Source organism: Paralichthys olivaceus, chromosome 2 (genome assembly GCF_024713975.1).
Source record: "Paralichthys olivaceus isolate ysfri-2021 chromosome 2, ASM2471397v2, whole genome shotgun sequence".
Taxonomy (NCBI): Eukaryota; Metazoa; Chordata; class Actinopteri; order Pleuronectiformes; family Paralichthyidae; genus Paralichthys; species Paralichthys olivaceus.
Window position 1 is genome coordinate 6,254,895 of NC_091094.1, and position 19,713 is coordinate 6,274,607.

The following is a 19,713-nucleotide window of genomic DNA, read 5'->3' on the forward strand; positions in this document are numbered from 1 at the left end:
CACATCACAAATCATGCATCATGTTGAGCATATTGAACGGGGAGGACTGGAGGTGAGGGAGGGGGAGGGGAAGAACAAAGGAATCGGAGATGGTGGGAAAACATGGTGTGTTAGAGGAGGAATGGTGGCTGGTTTTAAAAGCCACAGATTGATCCATTTTCTGATCGCCCTAGTGCACTTCATATATTCAGCTGAGATGCAGCAAAGCATCTCTAAGAGAAGGAGGAACAAAATGAGGGAAGGAGGAGGGAGGATGGGAGGGGAAGTCAGAGGCGAGGGAGAGGCAGCAGAGAGCACAGGGAGGAGGGAGCGTTGTCGCGTCTGCCGCTGCTGTCATTCTGCTGCTGCGCGGTTCAACGGCAGGAGGGTGTGCTGAAGGGAGGAGTGTGGAAAAAACTGAGGAAAGGAGGACAGGAGAGAAGGAGAGAAAGGGAGCGCCTGGGCAGCACTGCAACAGCTGCAGCAGCAGCAGCCTGTCAGAAGGACGGAGGGAAAGGAGACAGAGGGAAGAAAGAGAAGGCTGCAGGATTGCCTTAAAGGAAACATATTGTGTGGGTTTTTTCTTTTTTGCATAGGAAGAAGGGTTTGGGTAAGGAAGCCTTATTTCTCCCCACTCATGCTTTTCTATATGGTCTCATGCAGGGGGCATGCTTGGAAATAGTGTGAAAGGCAGAGAAGGAGATTTGAAAATGGAAAGGACGGATAGCACAAAGGCATACGGCCAAGCAGATGGCAAAGGAGTTGGTATGGCAGCGAAGAGGGCAAAGTCTGGAGTGCCCCAGAGCACACAGCGGGGTGAACTGAAGGTTTACCGGGTGGGTAGCTCTGAGGGCAGGATACCGGTGCCATCCAACCTCCGCAAGCAGAGGTCTATGACAAACCTGGCTGTGCTGACCGATGCTGAGAAGAAGTTGCATCTCTATGAGCCAAAGTGGTGCGATGACATGGCCAAACCTGGAGCAGGGCAGACGAAGATGGGCAAGCCAAAGACAGCAGGAGGTGGCCCTGGTGTTGGAGGGGGTTCCCCTCTCTCTCGAAACCTATCCAAGTCGGAACATTCACTGTTCCAGGGCAAACCCAAGCCCTTCAGCCCACTGGCTGCTCCCACTGCCCTGAGCAAGCAGAGCCGCATACCTCGTGGTCCTTATGCCGAGGTGAAGCCCCTGAGCAAAGCACCTGAGGATGGAAAGTCAGATGATGAGATCCTCTCCAGCAAAGCAAAGGCCAACGCCAAGAAACAGGGAGCTGTTGCTGGAGGGGAGTCTGGTTCCAAAGGCCAGGGGGAGGAAGGGGGAGACAAACCCTTCCTAAAGGTGGACCCAGAGCTGGTGGTGACAGTGCTGGGCGACCTGGAACAGCTGCTCTTCAGTCAAATGTTAGGTGAGTACAGCACAGCAGTCTTGATACTACCACCGTTATAGTATGTATGGCCGCCATGTGCTACAAAGCAAATGCCCTGCTTGCACAATTTTCTAGTGCTTCTCAAAGTCGGCATCACGCCCCCTTTAATACAACCATCACGGCACCTGCTTGCTGCTGCAGACCCACGTTTCCCAAGGAGCGGATTTTATGCAGCTGAACGACCGTGGGGGGAAAAAAACAGGAAGACGTCCTCATTGTGCTTGCAAAGCATGCTTTTCCTCTTATTATTTGATCGAATGCTGCCTCAGCTTGGCCTTTTCTATGAATACTCAATGGTTAGCTGAATACCAAAGCTACAATAATGCTCCATTGTTCTTATTCCTGCAGGATGTCACTCAGGTGTGGTGGAATGGAATAGGTTAAATGTGCTTCCTGTCATAACTGATGTCTGATTGCATGAAAGAAATCCTGAAGGGTAGTGAATAATCACCAGCGACTGATCTTTTCAAAGCACTCGTTTGTTGCAACATGTGCCGATGCACTCAAGGGTCCATCCGCTCCTCCACGCACGCTTCTAAAAAACCAGAGATGAGGAAACACAGCATGCCATATTGAATTCATTTCTGGCACACATACACATATTTAGCCTCCTCCCAGCTCAATTCATCTGTAGAGCTTGGTCATATGGTTTACACCCTATGTACTACAATGGTGCAAATGGCGGAGAAAATGGTTTTCTCTGTGATAAACCTGAACTAGAACCCCAATAATTCGTAATGAGTATGACATTATTTTTATCAGTTTTTTGTTTTATTTATTTTTTTGCATATCAAAGCATTTTATGTGCACTATAGGATCTCTACTTTGTCTTGGAAACTTTTAAATTCAGTATTACCACAATGACAATAAACGGCCAATATTTTGATATCGCCAGTCCAATAGTCCACCTGTTCACCATACACTGTTTACAGACGTAAACACAGACACAGTTTATTTTCTTTCATCATATGAGTCGAATGTTCCTCCACACAAAACCCAAACAGTGTTTTAGGTTCAGACAACATTTTGTATTTTGATGATGTATATTAACAGCTGTCTTCTTATGAATGAAGATAAGCTGATAGCAGACGCATTTACGTAACCAAAGTCTGCTCAGGCTATTTAAATAGGAGGGCTGAAATATATAAACTTCATGCTCTGGTTTCTAAATACACTTTTGACGGGCACTTTTCAAACATAAAGAACTGGAATGTTAGAGTGCAATATAAAATCACTTTGCATTAATTCATGTTCCTAACTCTATTCACAATTATGCTTCAAACATGTCATATAACAACAAGAAGCATTTCATGAAACGTTAAAAAATGTGTCATTCCATTGCTTCAGTATCATCAGGAGTGCATGTTCCCTGTTGCATTATAATGAACACATCTGTGATCTAATCCGTTATCCATGCTTCATTAGCCTATATGGATGTCTGTCACTCATTTTAGTCACAGCCAAGCTAAACGAGCTGTTTAACCGATACAGGACACCATGGGTAGCAGCATGGAATCATTGGTCATGTTTGTGTGATTGAGTTTAGAACCACAAACCAAAATTTCCAGGAGCCCTGCAGATTTCTGTGCCACACCCACGTCTGCTTTATTCACCTATAATTGCATAAAATTTGCAGCAGATGCCTCGGGCCGTTACATCTATTCTGCTCAATGTATTGCACTGAGCTCCATGATGTTTCCCAAATCAATTGAAAGCCATTATTTCTCGAAAAGCAAGTTCATCATCCTACTGAATAATTTATCATCATTTACGATGATAATCCCACGTGGGCCTTTGACACAAGTCAAGTGCTTTGTGCCCATGAAAGGAAAAAGACTATGGAAAGAGACCATTTTTAGGGAAAGGGAATGGCAGCACTGATATTGACAGTTAATTAGCAAGGGATGGAGACCAGTTTATTTATTTTAATAATAGCTATGTTATGTATTCAGTGCAGCCTGTAGTACAGAGATGAAAGCTGTTATTATATTAGAGCAGACTTCTCTATGCATGTCCTGACTGTACTCGTACAGTGGGCATGCTTGTCACTGTAAATAGATCTTTTTATTCATGCTCTGCTGTATATTTAAGGCCAAGTTAAAGCTGAATGTCGACCTCTGCTCCTTCAGTACATCTCATTATGAGCTTACTGAAAGGATCCCTTTATATCTATAAATAGAGGCTATGTTGGTTTACCGATATGACATCAAGAATGGTCAATGTTCTTAACAGGCTCATTTATTAAACTTTGTCATGGTTTGTGCACCATGGCCGTCATACAACACCGGAACTCTGCATACCTCTTCCTCATCACAAGACTCGCCTGCAGATCCACAACAGAATGCAAAACCACTACCAATACAAAGTTGTCATGCTTTATTATGCAGCAACTTCTGTTTAACTCTTCCCCTTCAAGTGGAGCAGTTGAGTTTTCATTGGGAATAAATTAAATACATTTCCATATTTTTTGAATGTAGATGAATGTACTATAACAAAGATACTTCAGGTTATTAGGACGGCAGATTCATGTCCACTGAGACAGCAGAGGATGAAAGTAGTGCAGGCAGCCCTACTTGAGCTTTTCTTTCTAGACAATGAGGAAATGAGCAAACCTCATTTCACTGTAATTGTATGTGATCTGTCATGCAAGATGTCTACAAGCAAAGAACTGGCCCTCAGCGACTGTATATAGACTCACAGTGGAAAAACATTTTGTCACAGAGCTCTGCAGGCATGCAAGGTCACAATGTTGCGAAATGTCATTGTTAAGCATTTTGCGTTATGTATTAATTGGATAAGATGGAGAAAATGTCGTGCAGCCTCAGTTCTGAATTGTTAACTCCGCTCTCTCTCTCTGCTTCTTATTGCTTAGAACGCTTTTTATGCAAGAAAGAGAAGTTGAGGTTAGATTGAACAGGAGCATGCAGATTATAGTTTTTTTTAGGATCACCTCCAGGAATAGAAACACAAACATTTAGATAAAGAGGTTAAATGCTGGCTGAAACCAAACCAAACCTGTAGTCACTGATCATGCAGCAGTACTCTGTTTTATAATTTTATGTGATTACTATGCTCGTTTGGTAACGTCTGTGTGTGTGTGTGTGTGTGTGTGTGTGTGTGTGTGTGTGTGTGTGTGTGTGTGTCTGTGTCTGTGTTGGGTTAAGTTATATTTTAATTGTAACAAAGTATTGTGACCATTTTTAGATTAGAAAAGCCTAACTAGGGACAGGGATTGCAAATTAGCCTGGGCTAGATACCCTACATTCAGCACGTGTAATATGTCTCTCAACCTCTTTCTACCAAAATAAAAACAGATAAGTACAAAATATGAAACTATTAGATGCTATTAAGAAAACTATAACACGTCATTAAGAGCTGAAACATTCAAATTTATTATAAATACTTTTTGGAATATGGACTGTATGAGAGGTGAATTTAAAAAAGTAACCGCCCACCTTTTGCTCCTCTTTAAACCTCTGAATGCTTCTTCTCATCGCAGCCTACACACTACTTTTCACTGTCACCTGCTATTGTGAAGAACTCTTGGTACACTTTAGCTACAAACACTTCATCCTCCTGTTTCAGTTCTTCGGTGAAACAAGCTTTACAACAAACTATTGATAAAGTCTTTCGGTCTTTCCCCCGATCATCTTGTTTATTCATGTAAAATTATGCTAATGTATAGATTTAATTGGCCCAAGAACATTTAATGTGTTTTTAAGGTTAATTACTGACGACTTCTGAAAATATTCTAGAATTAATGTTGCTCGACTTTCTTCTGCCTCTGCACTGTGTTAATATGGAGCACTTCCTGTTGTGTTGCATCATTCATGGGTCTTTCCAGCTTTAGATCTGCTTCAGTATTCTCTCCAGGTTTTTTCTGTCTCTGTATTTGAAGCATCACTGCAATGCAGGGTGCCAGAGGACTGTCATTCACTGCACAGGAAGAATAGTGTATAAAGGATATATATAACTAAATATAGTCAATACAGATGTAGCTATTCTACCCTGAATGAATAAGCAGTATTACAGAATAAGAATGTTTTCTCCCAATACCTATAAACACCATAAACTAATGTCTCTGTTGTGAGGAGTAGTGAACGAGGAGAGTGAGGGATTTTGGACACAGCCACTGATAATTCGATTGTTGGATCTCTTTCATGATAATATCCAGATTTTTGAACCTGACCTGTTCTTGTTCACTTGTGAACCAATTTGCGAAGATTTCTGTCTCATAAAACAATGAAAACATGGGGAGAGAGCACAGGTTCAATAATCCCAGACTCATAGTTTAGTGTTTACTTTGCTCCAGTTTTCAATAAAAAATCTTACTCTGTCCAGCTCAGACTCATAAATCATAAATGACTGTGCTTGTCAATATTGTACATGTACAATACACACATATATATTGTTTTATACTAAGCTGCACTTGCTTCCAGAAGATTTTGTTGATAGTTTCTTCTCTATCTGACACCGTAAATTTAAAGTCTTTGGACTTTATACTATTAAAATCAATTTATATAAAGTTCTGCGATGAGAAGCTCCAGTTTCTTTGCACCCTTTGGCTGTAAATGTCTACTTCTAGTTTGCATAAGGGGCTCAGGCATGTGGTTTGAATCTGTTTATTGTGTGTGTGGCACTTACAGTTCACACCCTCTAATTATTCCAGCGGCCTCTTATGATAACAGAACATTATTTGAAATACACTCCCCTGACATCCTTGCCTCTTCTGCAGCCTTTTCAGTTTAATGCACCAAATTTAATTTCTCTGCCTAAAGGGATTTTGTCTCCACACAAAAAAAGGCTCCTCCTCTCTGATTCTCTCACTATCTGCAGCGAACGCAACAACACTAATTGTTCTGTGGTATTGAGGTGATATGGTCACGACCCACTGACTGGACACTTTACATTGCACACAACTGAGATGTTGTGAAATGGCTCTTTGCTCTGAGATCATACTCTACACATCAGAAAAACAAAGCACCTTATGGGAAATAAAAATACCTCAAAAGAAATCCTGGTGTGGCATGAATACATCCCCCTGGTGGTCGAGTAGGTCACAGTCCACCTTTCAATATTTCATTTTCAGGATGTACCATGTCAGTGCCGAGGGGGTACAGCTGGAATGAATCGGCCCATGGAGTGGGATTTGTCTGCCTAATGATGTGAATGTACTTTGGCTGCGTGTTTACAAGGAAGACACTTGTCACATTAGTCCAGACACAAATAATACGAGCATGTGCAGCCAATAAACCTGTGTTTCCGCATGACCTCTTTCAAACCAGACACACACAACCATAAAACTAAGCAACGCTGAATCTTTTATAAACGTTTTCTCTGCATGACTAACCCACAGACCCCGAGTCTCAGAGGAAACGGACGGTGCAGAATGTCCTTGACCTCCGCCAGAATTTGGAGGACACCATGTCGAGTCTGCGGGGGTCCCAGCTCAGCCACAGGTAACTGCGCTTGTATTGTTCATGTTCTGCTGATGAGATCTTAGGTTAAAACAATAAACCAAATGCTGTGTGTGACTCAACCTGAGAGGAAACAAACTCAAACGTGAGCTGGACCGTTGGATTGATACACATATCACAGTCGTGTGTAAACAGACGCTTGGAGAGAAGCCACCTGTTGCCATCTGGCTTCCATCCTTCTCAAACAGCCTCTTTTTCTTGGTCATGACCTCATTCCAAAGCATTTATCTGTTTGGCTCTCACAGGCAAAAAAGGCCCCATGTGTTGCAATGACCACAACGTAATAAGACCCTGGCAGAGAACACGTCTTTATTTCATTTGGACATTAACCTTGGAATGAAACATCCTGTGTTTAAACAAAATAAAAATAAAATAAATATTCCGTAATGTTAGATCAAATCAATATATGATATTAACACCAAATCAGTTATATCTTTAATTTGAATCAGACTATGTTCATGGTCCAAATCAGATATTCTGGTATTAGCAAATTAGCTGATCAAAAAACAAAGATTTGACTGTCACCGTTATATATCTTTCCCTTAGAGAGCACAGACTTTATCCTGCTAAATCAAATATAAGAGATTCTTAGAAATATTTTTGGATTATTGATTCAATTTATACCTTTTTTTTTAAATATTGGTAAAATCTAGCTTTAATGCATCGTAACTTCTACAATGAATAAATTGTAACAATAAATGACCAACTAGAACTTTTTATATGTATAATATCTGTAACCATAGGATTGTCTCTTGGCTGGGCAATGTTAATAAATGCTTGAGAAGACTTCTTGTCATTCTCAGAAGCACAGCGGTCTTCTAATCATTTTAGTCAACGACTCATCGACAAAAGTAAAATTCTCACCCTGTCACTTTCAGTACTGGCACCACTTTGCCTCCATATGGATGAATTATCCATCAACAATGGATAAAAATACCCACATGGTCGTAGCTCTTGCAATATTTATTTGGGTGAGTTGGTACATTATGCAATCAGCCGACACAGAAGACGCTTCCAGCCATTTGGAGGACGTTTCTAACCCTGACCCACTTAGTGGAGAGAATTGGAAAACTGTGATGCACCTTAATGACTGATAGTAATAATGATAATAGTGGTATTGGTATTGGCAGCATCTATAAGTACTGCGGACACGTAAAGTAAAGGTCCCTGGTGGGAGAAAGATGTCTGCTGTTGAGTGTGAACACATCGCTGGGAGACAAAGATGCCACGTGAAGACAGATATCAGGTCATTCTTGTCTTTGGGTTCTGAGATGCCACATTTCAGGCTTCAGGCCCTGAAGACAATATGGCAACTGCTGTGACTGACTCTGAAGAAACTCAATGCCACCAAAGGTTTCTGACAAAGAAAGAGAAATGTTTTTTCTCTGGTCTCATCCTGTTACAGTATTAATTCTGCCAAGAAGTTTTCCTCTGTGGTTTTTTGTTTGTCTGCTAGTCTGCAGAATTTACACAAAATCCACTGGGTGGATGAAACATGGTGGAAGGATGTGATGTAAGAACCCAGAAATGTTGGTGCAGACCCAGATCAGGGGGCGGATTGTGAGATGGATGATTTAGTGACATTTTCTTTAATTTCTTAGAAAATAATTCATGGACATTCATGATAGAATCAGACATGTTGTCTTAATGCCTCAAACATGCAAAGGTAACATTGATCCTCCCTCCGTGTCTCTCTCCAGCTGCCTGGAAAGCAGTAATGTGGGATATGACAGTGACGAGACCAACGCCCGCAGCATATCCAGCATGTCCAACCGCTCCTCACCTCTCTCCTGGCGCCACGGCCAGTCCAGCCCCCGTCTCCAGGCGGGTGACGCCCCGTCTGCCACAGGTGGAGGGTACCAGGGGAGTAAAGCTGCCTCCCAGTACACAGCCCACACGATGCCAGCTCGCACCTCGGGCCGCCTCAGCAGCGCGTCTCGCATCGAGCTCATCGAAGGCCTGAGTGACGCCGACCTCAAGTCCGGTTATCTGAGCGACAGTGACCTTCTGGGAAAGAGCTTGCCGGATGACGATGATGACAACCTGGCTAACGGGTAAGACTGCGTGGGGATAAGCATGGGTTTGAGCCTTTTGTTACCATGACAACACGAACCAAGCAGGGACTGCAGGGCGGCTGGATGCTGGTTGGTCCCCTCAGCCTCTACCTCAGCCTCTACTTTGAAAAGGTCAGCGGGCAGTTTCTGTCGAATTGCATTTCGCTCTCGGGAGTCGGGCTGATTGACCTCCTGCTGTTATTGCTGGATATTGTTTCATGCCACATTTCTCATTCTCATTTTCTCATTCAACTGTTGCCAAAAACTTTTGTGAAGGAATTATATTATTCTATCATGGTGGATTTGTGCTCTGTCTTTGACATCTGACTTGTTGCACTTGGCAAACTCATCAAAGAGCTTTCATCTACAGTCTGGCTCTTTAAGGATTTTCAAAGTGCTCATGACAGGGGCTGTTTTTCTCTTTCTGCTGACTCTGACTTAAGTTTTTTACTGGGAAGGAGTATTCGGACCATATGTAGAAAAAGAAAGTCTTAGATTTCAATATTGTCTTACCATTGCGACAAGAAAGTTACAAAAATTACAAAGTCATAATTGATGACAAAGTCAAAATATCATGTGAATAAAGTCATACTATTACGTGAATAAAGTTGTTATATGGAGTTTTGCTCCTTCTTACTGCTGGATCCATAATCAAAGATTATCAATTTCACTGATTGATTAATTTGAGAGAGAAACTACAAATCTCCTTTGAATAACCTCACAGTCGAACACTACCAAACATTTCTCAGACACAAAAGAGATAAATTCCTGTGTCTGTGCGTGTGGTTTTTTCTTCAGAATCAAACTTCTTGCACAATCTTTTCAAACTTCTGGTTAGAGGATGACCTGCTCTATCGCATGAGCCATGGCTACTTCCAGTTATATAGAGAAGAATGACTTCATATACAGGCTGATCCTCTGATACTCCTCCTCTAACATGACATGACTTTGTTCTAACTTTTTCTTGTAATGATACGACTTCATGCTTTTTCCTTGAAGTGGCCATAATACTCTTGGTGGCACAAAAACCGCCCTCTTGCCTCTTGACTGTGTCTGAATCTTGATAAGAATTTGTCAACAGGTACGGCAGCAACAAATAGTTTAGATCATACGTTTGACATTATTTTTCATTTTCACTGGAGTGCCACATCGTACAGCTGCTCTCTGTTGCACCTCTCCTTCCCTGCTCTTTGACTTCACTCTTTCTACCCTCCTCTTACAATCTTTTGTGCGTCTTTATCTAATTCCCTCTCTGAAGTTGGCAACTGACAGCGAACGCCAGAGAGAGAGAGAGAAAGAATCCAGGACAGTTCTCTGGTGTGGTTTAGCAGCTTTATCGCTGTTGCACATGCAGTGGGATTTAGGCTCAGCCTCTGGAGCGCTCGCTGTGCCCTGCAAGCCAGGTCACGTTCTTACTACAGAGTGAAGTAATTAGAAAAAAAAAAAGATGACACATTTCACATGAGAGGAATTTAGAGCAAAGAAGAAAAAGTGTTGAAATTAGGTTTCAGTGAAGGGCTTTGAAAACTGGGAGGTGAAGATAAATGAAGGAATTAATTAGAAACATCTACATATCTAATGATTTTCAGAAATCTCTGTATGTGTCTCACAGATCTGCATCACACTTGGTATGTGTTTTGTCAAAGATCCAAGGAAGAGTTGAATTTGGCGCAGTTTGGAAATGCAATATGTTCTATATTGATTAGCTTTGGATAAGAAGGTGAGCAGCGCTCTGCAGCAGGGGCGGCTTGGACTCATCAACACATTGACATTGTTCATGACGGGTTCTGTGTGCCGAGTCAAGCTTCACTGAACTTTGAATAAACAGGCAAACAGCTCTTTGTTCAGCAGCCGTGGCTTCAGGGTTCTGTGAACTGAGTCCTGCAGCAGGTCTTTTCTTGCCACAGCTCAGATGCTGCAGGTCACCTTCAAAGTTTCAGAAAGAAAGCTGCAACAGACATTACCACAGGTCAAACATAAACAGGCTTTACAATGGACACTGCACTGGTTTGGAAGAATAGAGAGAAGTATCAAATAAAATTGGACGATTACCTCCATGTGTACAGGTTTAGCTTTTTGGGAGGAGAGAAGTGAAAAGGATCAACCCTGGTGAGGTCGGGATTAAACAGGGATTTTGTCATTTTGGGTTCATTCCTGCACAGTAACATCCACGCACCCGAAATCCACTTAGATCTGACCTGTATTTTGTCCTGTCCCTCGCCGCTCTGCTCTGATTCAAATTCATGTGAGAGGGGAACTTTGACTCACCCCCCTGCTTTACAACACCACGGGCACCAGAGATGCTAATGATTTTTACGTAACCATTTTGACTATTTATTTGTATAAATGCCTTGTCATGCTCAGAGCTTGCCGCCAATGTCAGCAGTCCCCAGTCTCCCCGATTGTTACAGCTGATCCCTACATTAGATTACCACCATTTGCAACAAGAGGATTGGTGTCTGGATACATGTGCCATAGAAATATCTAGGCTTAAGTGAAGGCCAGCGACAGAGATATAGAAATCCAGCTATTTTCTCTTTGACCTTGTGCAGGCTGCTTGCTTTTTCTTCAAAGATAAAACAGATTTTTTGCTTTACTATTCCCTATATGAATGAGTTATAGTGGAAGGTATTCCTCATCATCTTGCAAGAATGCTGGAATCCTCTATATCAGGAGTTAATCCCACCTCATAAATCCTTTTGGTGTTGATGATGAGCTAATCTATTTTCTTTTTTCAAGCTGAACCAACATCACATGCTCCTGCAAAGTCTGGGATACATTTGCATTCCTACTGTACATCCCCTGTCACACACTCACAGTTCAGCTCATTGAGAACCATTAGTTACGAGCTCTTGAAAATAGATCAGGCTCCTCCTGCGTAACCATGGAAACTAGCCGGAAATAGGCTGTTAGGGAGAGGTGCGATATCGGGTCCTTTTTACTACAGCCCCACTTTTACATTCTCATACATTTCATTGTATTTAATTATCTCTAATTAGCCCCTAATATAATGAATATCTGTAAAGAAGAGAGGGATTGTTTTCAGTCTATTACGCTTGGATAGTGTACAACCACTGTACTGTGTGATGCCTCAAACCGTCTGGAAAGGGACTTTGAAATAATAACATGTTGTTGATTGTCTCTTTTTATATGAGACAGTCTAATGGATATTGATTAACCCACAGCAGACGGCGCTCGCTATAGCTAAGGATAAATGTACGCTCGCTGACAGTAATCACTGCTGCTGTGTGTCTGCCTCATCAATAACCTGAGGCCACATACATCCCATCTTTCCATCGGAGAACAATCGTCACATCTCCACAGCAACACAGTTTATTGATGATCTGGTTTGTCCCAGTTAAAGAAGAAATTATTTACGAGGCTGTATATACATATAGCCATGCTACAATTTATCTGTTGCAATTGTAAATATGTTGTAACATAATAAACCATATATAGCTGAGATAAATAAACCTTATTTAAGCATTGTCAGTATTCAATAATCAGATAATATGACACATGGTTGTTAGCATAGGAAACATTTTCTCCTTTACGGATATTGAACTTGAACACTATTACTGGATTTTTCACCAATAGGGGCCTGATACTCTTAGTGGCCACCATATCAGATACAACTGTAAAATCTAATGTAATCCAAAATGTTAAGTAGCCTCAAATTACTGCCTCTGTAGAGATTTCTTTTGATAAGTGCAGCTTATTCTGGTTCTTCAGTGACTCCTGGGTCTGTATTGTCTTCATTTTGAGCATTATAGTGCAAGAAAAGTTTTTTTTTAAATAATATTTTGTCCACCTCACTGATGCATCCTCCAATGTAATAAAATCCATTATATTAATCTGGAGTCCTCTCTAACTCTTTTAAATTTTTAAAAGTATTTATCGTTACAGGGCGGTCGGTTGCTATTTTTATGTCAATTAGCAGTTTATGACGTGGAGACCTCTTTACTGTCTGTAACAATTGACATTTACAGTATTTTATTACAATTATTCATTATTCTGCATTTCCCTCATTAGACTGTCTGTTTGAATTATTGACTGGCATTTAATGAACTAGAGATTTTTTTTTAATGTAACTCATTTTTATGTGACCACTACCTTTCAGCGAGTGAGTTCCACGTGTCAGGAATGTCGAGATTGGCTTCTCATTTAGCCTCGAACACGTCTGACCACGCCAAGAACCATAACCGTTTCCTCTGGCTACATTCATCATACCGTACTGGCAAAGGTCAACCATCAGTCTATGATATCATCCGACTGCGAGCCATCCTTAAAGTACTAGTTTATGAGTGGAGCAGTCATCGCATTTCATTATTGGTGTATGGTTGGCTTTTTCCATCTCTGGCGTACAAATTATGACTCCTATTCAGCATTCAGTGTCATTTCTGCGGTGCTCAGTCAATCATGGTTGATGTTTTACAGGCACTCTGCTGTAGTATAAGTAAGAAATTTGGTTCCGGCTGATTTTCTATGTCTAATACAGATGTTCCCTGGCAACATTACTTGTTTTTTTCCATAGAGTCATGTAGTTGGTGGGATGAACGCAAGCCTAATGTTTGTAACAGAACACAATAATTTCACAGGAGGACCATACAACACAATATGATTACTGCATCTGACAGATTTATGTTTTATTTTGGCAAGTGAGAAAGTGTGAAAATCTGATATGAATGAAAACAGGCAGATACCTGTTAGTGTTTGGTTTAGCTCCCAACTCCTGACTGAGGATGGAAGCAGCTAAAGGGGTTTTCCTGCACCAGAGAGCTATTGATGAGTGCAGCGCCTCTTAAAAACCTCAAGAGCTGCTTAACTTTCACAAAATGTTTGTATTTCATCAATCACTCTCAGTACCTGAAACACTAGAATACTAACACTCAGTATCCTTACAGCAGAATAATCCATAAAGGGTCAGTGCTGTTAAATCAAAACAATTCACGAAAAGGAGCTGAAACGGGGGGGGGGGTAACTTCAGCTGATTATCACTGTAGATAATATTCCTATAACATGCTTCTGTATAAAAACATGGATGACATCAGCATCCTGAATGTGAAGCCTAATTGTCTTATGCTCGTTGGCATTATAAAGGTCAATAAACCCTGACACCTCTATGTTAGTGAATGGTCGTGTGAATTAAACATTCGATGGCTCCGTCCTCTGATCGCTTCGTACCTCAGATATTTTAGCTTCATTAATGGAGAGTGGGAGGAAGTGAAGAGGCATCCTCCATCTTTACATACAGTCTCTACATTTAAACATTTAATTTCACAGTGCCTGGCCATTGTGTCTTCTCTCTAATGTATATGTTGCTATTGTAAGGATATCTTTTTTTAATAATATAAGATATGAATATAGAATATTTGGCTCCAGCCCTCAACAGATAAGGAGTATGGATGATGGATGGATGAATCAATGGATGAATATTGAATACGCTATAGATATGATGGAGGATATATATTTTTTACGAGACCCAAATTAAATGGTTTTATTGGTATTATGTTTTTCATCTGTCAAATCCTCTCGATCCCTTAACGCCACCATATGCTGCTCGTAGCCTACACATGACATCGAACAAAGCCCAGTTCCATCGTAGCTGCTGCATACAGATTAGATGCTGTGGGAATAGAAATGGTGAAGGTGAAACAAAATGGCTCGTTTACTGTCCTGTTCTCCTCTGGGTAACTGAGTTGTTTGAGGTGGAGGACTTGCACGTATCAGGGGCTGTGGACTGTACCGGCTCCTGTTTCTGTATTGCAGCACACAGGCAGCAATGCAGTGCAGAGAGAGGAGCCGCGTTCAGCAGCATCACACCTCTGATCATGCGGCAACATGGCTCGGGATGTGCTGCCATGGCAACCGTCTTCCACTGACCCAGTGATGGGCTGCCTTGTGTGTTACTGTGATAGCTTCTGAACCGGTGCATGTGGAGGATGTGTGTGTGTGTTTGTTTGTGTTTGTGTGTGTGTGTGTATATATGTATACATCGTTCGCTGAGAAAAAATAGAAAGAAAACAAATAGAAAATGAGAGGGAGAAAGAGTGACACTGATGGATTGATGCAGAGAGAGACTGGTGTGAAGACGGCATGCTAACCACCTAATTAGATCGTTGTGTAATTGTCATTGTGGGGGTGAACCGTCTGCCTGACAAGCTATTGTTTTAATTTCCATTTGTGTCTTGGTATTTCCAGGATTAACAGTCGCCCTGGTTGTGGAAAATGATTTAGATCAACCAATTTCTGAAATCTCTTATGAAATACTGTCCTCACGAGCACTGCATTGCTCTCTTTCCCTACATTACTGTATATTGTGGATAAGCCTCTGGCTTAGTTTTCTCTTCTGGCAATGTCATTTCCATGGTAACAACAACAAAGCTTTATAGTGAATGGATGTGTTAAAGTGCTCAGCGTGTACAGTGTGAACGTGTGAATGTTTTAAAAAAAATATTGGAATACTTTACAGCCTCAATAATGGAAACTGTCCTTATCGACAAACGCGTTCAACAAAGCACAGATATGGTTCGGTGCAGTCATCTGATCTTGGATCTGTGCCTCTGGCTGTCTGTGTGTAATTTCCCCTTCCTGCCTGGGTTAGACCTTTGTTCAGTCACTGAGAGCTGTCATGACTGATGAAACCCCACACGTGTTCTGACCCACTTACACTCATCTGTACAGGAACCAGGCTTCGGCCTCCCTGGTCTGGTTTACTGAGAGTTGGGCTCCGTCCTTTATGGGCTGTGGCTCAGTTAGAAGGGGATGTGGTTTTCATGCCTCTGAATTCTATGCACACTCACAGGAGGGGACACACATTATTACCTCAGACACTGTGTTTCTGTCTTCATTTGACTGTTTGTGAGGTTTACACAAAAACTACTGAGCTGATTTCTAAAAAAAACATTTTTTACCCTTGCAAGATTTTTCAACATAGTTTATCTCCCAGGGACTAATTCATAGATCTTCATGAAAAAGGTATATTTAGGAAACTGATATCTACGGTTTAATTTCATTTTTAGAATCGGTATCGGTCAGAAATGAATCCAATACATTTTGGTGCAGATCTAGGATCTTTCTTTCACTTTCTTTTTCAACATCTTCATTTATTTCTCAGAGAATAATTCATGAAAATAGCATATTTAGAGAAGTTATTTTTTATTATTGTGTACAATTGGTTGCAGATCCAAACAGAAAATCTTGTCTAGTGAATTTAAACGTGCAATCATAACAGGATTGTTGGGTCTTTGCAGAGGTATGTGCTCAATTCTATTTTTTGAAATGTTTCCTGGGAGCTGACGTTTCAACGTGGTTGAAACAATAAAAAGCTTTTGCACTTGATCCAGCTGTGAGTTACTGTTACACACGGACTCCCAGGGTCATCAGCTCCAGCACATCTGGGGTCAACATTGAGCTCTCATTCCCAAACAAAATACTGGATCCTCACGGCCCCTCACCGTTACCCAACCCCCTCCAAACCAAACCAACCCCCACCTCCACTTGCATCCTCCACCACGTGAATAACGGACCATTACAGCTGCTCCCCAGGGTTAGTGAATCATGCCTGTATCATGTCTGCGTGTGGTCATCAGGGTGTGCAGTCTGGATTCCACCAGTGTATAATACTCAGCCCCGGGTGGAAAATATGACACAGCTGCTGTTTTTTTTTCACAATGTTATGTTTTAAAATGTAAATCATATGGTACCTGCTAATCCAGAGTTACTCATATCATATCTGTGTTTGTTGGAGTTGGTACAGGAATGTCAGATTATCTTCTTAAAGTGTGACCGAACAGGTCAGTGTTTTTCAGATCAGTTGTTTCTTTGTGTTGAACTTGGCTCTGCATCAACCCTGCGTTATATGAAACTGCACGACTCAGACAGCGAACGGTTCAAATCCAATATTTAAGTCCAATATCAATCAAGTTATGAATTTGTCTGAGAGGAGCTGAGTTGAAAAAATGAAATAATACACCATTATGCAAGAACAGCACTATATTCCAGACTATCGGGCTGTAAATGTGGCACCGCGTCTGACTGTTGGTCTCAGGAGGAATTTTGCATCAGCTGTTTTGTGGGTTACATCTGTGTTGGGGGGGGAGTTTCCTGTCTGAGGTCGAAAGAGACTGCTTGTGCATTTATTTTTTCCAGTTCGATAATCAGACGACGACTCCATTTTCCGGGCCTTTGCGGAGATGGATTGGGTGGTCGGTCCCAGACACGGCCGCTGATGCATCTTAGAGCTGTTTACTGGAATGATTTAACTCTGCTCCCCGGTTCTATTCACCTGGGTATGGTTGTGCACGGTTCAGTGACATTAGGCTCAGAGAAGATCGGATTCTCTGGAAGACATAAAACACCGAACAGGGTTTTTTTCCTGGTTTTCTGGAACAGTTTCCCACCTTGTAACACTGAACTGGATGCAGCAAGTAGAGCATGTCTCCTTCTGAGTATCAATGGGTTGAGAAGGGCCATTTTCTTCCAGAGCATATAGAGGCCCAACTTTAACTCACAGAGCCTCCTGCTGGAAATCTGATGTCATGACACCACATAGGAACAACACAACAGATCAAATCCAGATTCACCACCTTATTTTAACCTCCTTTAAGATTTACACTTTTGTATTTGGATACTGAATTCATATTTTATGACTGATAATGAAACTATCATCAAAAGCTATGCAGACCCCCCCCCCTCAACTTTCTGGCCTTGGGCTGTTTTCACAGTGCAAGTTAATCCCCTGTGATCATATCAAGATAAATCCTAATGCTGCAGTGAATTTCAGAAAATACAGTAACATCCCCAAACATTTGCAGCAACAGTTTGACAAAAGCTTTTCTTTTTTTACATGACATTGCTCCCAATACATGCACATCCAAGTTTATGTTCATGTTTCATGCTTTATATACAGTCTATGGTTTCATGTTAACAGCACATAAATATCCATGATACTCGTATCGGTGGTTTTAAACATTCAAATGTAGGCCTCATTGTTCACATGGCAACATACCTAAGGCCTCAACAATTCATCCTGCTCAAATTGACTCTCGTCTCAGGCTTTATTAAGGTTCAAGCTGTGATTCACTACCAAATGCCAAATTAAAAATTTGGACCAAATAGTTCAAATACATATATTTGTAAAGGACCTTAAGAGAACTTGGGATTTCATGTCTGCTTATATTTTAAAATCAATTTTAGACTCTTGTATTGCATCATAGTTTACAGCACCAGAGGGAGACGGCAGCACTGATGGATCAAAAGCCACAACAGTAAAGGTCAGATCATGAAAATGATTTCCTGTCCTCAGTTAAAACAGTGAGGTCCTCATGGTGTTGTAACTCCTCACAGATGGGATGAAATCACTGTTTTAACACTGTGTAGATACTGAGACCTGGTGATTCGTGGTCACATAAGTCAATGACCTGAGCAAACATACTTGGGATGTTTCTGACACCAGCCATGTGTTATCAGTGCAGCACAGCTGTTATTCTACAGTACAAACATAACTTCAAGCCTTTTTAGATAAAAGTGTGTTTAGCAGCTCCGGGGCTCGGCTGAGATAAACAGGAGACAGGAAGAACGGGGTTCCTTTTTTTTCGTACTGTAAACTATTTATTTCAGTCATTTCTATTGGCAAATAAATGAGCATCCAAGTTTATGTTTTGCTTTTAGAAAATACAGATCTGAAGTGACCAGGTGGTGTTAAAGCAGAAACAAGGAGAGAGAAGCAGAGCTCCATCTCGGATTTGATCAGAAGAAAGAAATAGAGGCAGACACAACAAGCTGGTATCAAACTATCGTCTCGGTCTGTTGAAGAATGTTTGTGTGTGAATCTCGTACACACACCAACTGCAAAACAGCTGTTTGATTTTCACAAAAAGTAAAACCACAGTCATCTGAAATTCCATTTAAGCTGACTCTGCAATTTTATTACAAACTGTGGCTTGATGTGGAAAAGCAGAGAGAAAACTGTAGTCTGAAACACCACAGAGGAAAATAAGTTTGTTCTGTTCAAATGTGCTTTTGTTATTGCCTCCACCAAGGACGTTGTTTTCAGCCCTGTCCCTTTGTCCGTATGATTGTAAGCAAGCAACAAAAAAACCCTCAATGGATTTCAACTGAACTTGTGGAAGAATTCTGGATGAGTCTCGATGAGCATTTTTCAACATTTTTGTTGATTTTCCGGTGAATAATTCATGAATCTTGATGGAAAACAACATGTTGAGGCAACTGATAACTATGAATGTGCAACATTTGGTTCAACTTGATTGAATTTGAAGGGTTCTGTTGGGCCTTGGCCGAGGTATCCAGTGCCATGCTAGTTTGTTTGATTGGAAACACGATTGCGAAAGAACTACTGGACAGATTCCCACAAAACTTCTCAGAGATAAGAGAACCCTTCTAGATTTCAGTGTCTTTGATTTTTTTCGGGTTGGATCTGAATGAAACGAGGATTGGGTTACGTATGATCTTTTGATCCTACATTTTGAACCAAAATAATTCCAACTTGACTCACACTGAGCTGACTTTGATTGAGGACGTGTGCTGGGTGTGTGGGATCTCTTTTGGCCCACGGAGACTTTTACCTCCCGGAGTGGTTAGTTTACAGAGCAGAGACTCCGGTGAGGTCATCACTGTGGGTCTGTTCCACTGCTAATGAGAAGGGGAGGGAGGTTTTCCAAGGATACTCATGCCTCACTGGAGGTCCTCGTGTCACGTGTGGTTTTGTGGTTGCCCTTGCAGTGATTCAGCCTTCACCTTAAACTAAGTTTCTCCAGCCT

At 41.4% G+C, this 19,713-nt stretch overlaps 1 protein-coding gene across 5 annotated transcripts in view; it reads left to right on the plus strand.

The window, feature by feature from the left end:
* Nucleotides 1-19,713, plus strand: part of nav1b (neuron navigator 1b) — a 68,153-nt gene that overhangs the window by 22,382 nt on the left and 26,058 nt on the right. For 4 of the 5 annotated variants that reach the window (XM_069532975.1, XM_069532984.1, XM_069532980.1 and 1 more), the window contains exons 4-6: nucleotides 643-1,380; nucleotides 6,758-6,860; nucleotides 8,579-8,932. In XM_069532975.1, the coding sequence (XP_069389076.1) occupies nucleotides 643-1,380; nucleotides 6,758-6,860; nucleotides 8,579-8,932 (1,195 nt within the window). The remainder of the gene's footprint in view (nucleotides 1-642; nucleotides 1,381-6,757; nucleotides 6,861-8,578; nucleotides 8,933-19,713) is intronic. The other variant, XM_069532998.1, reaches the window with a different exon arrangement.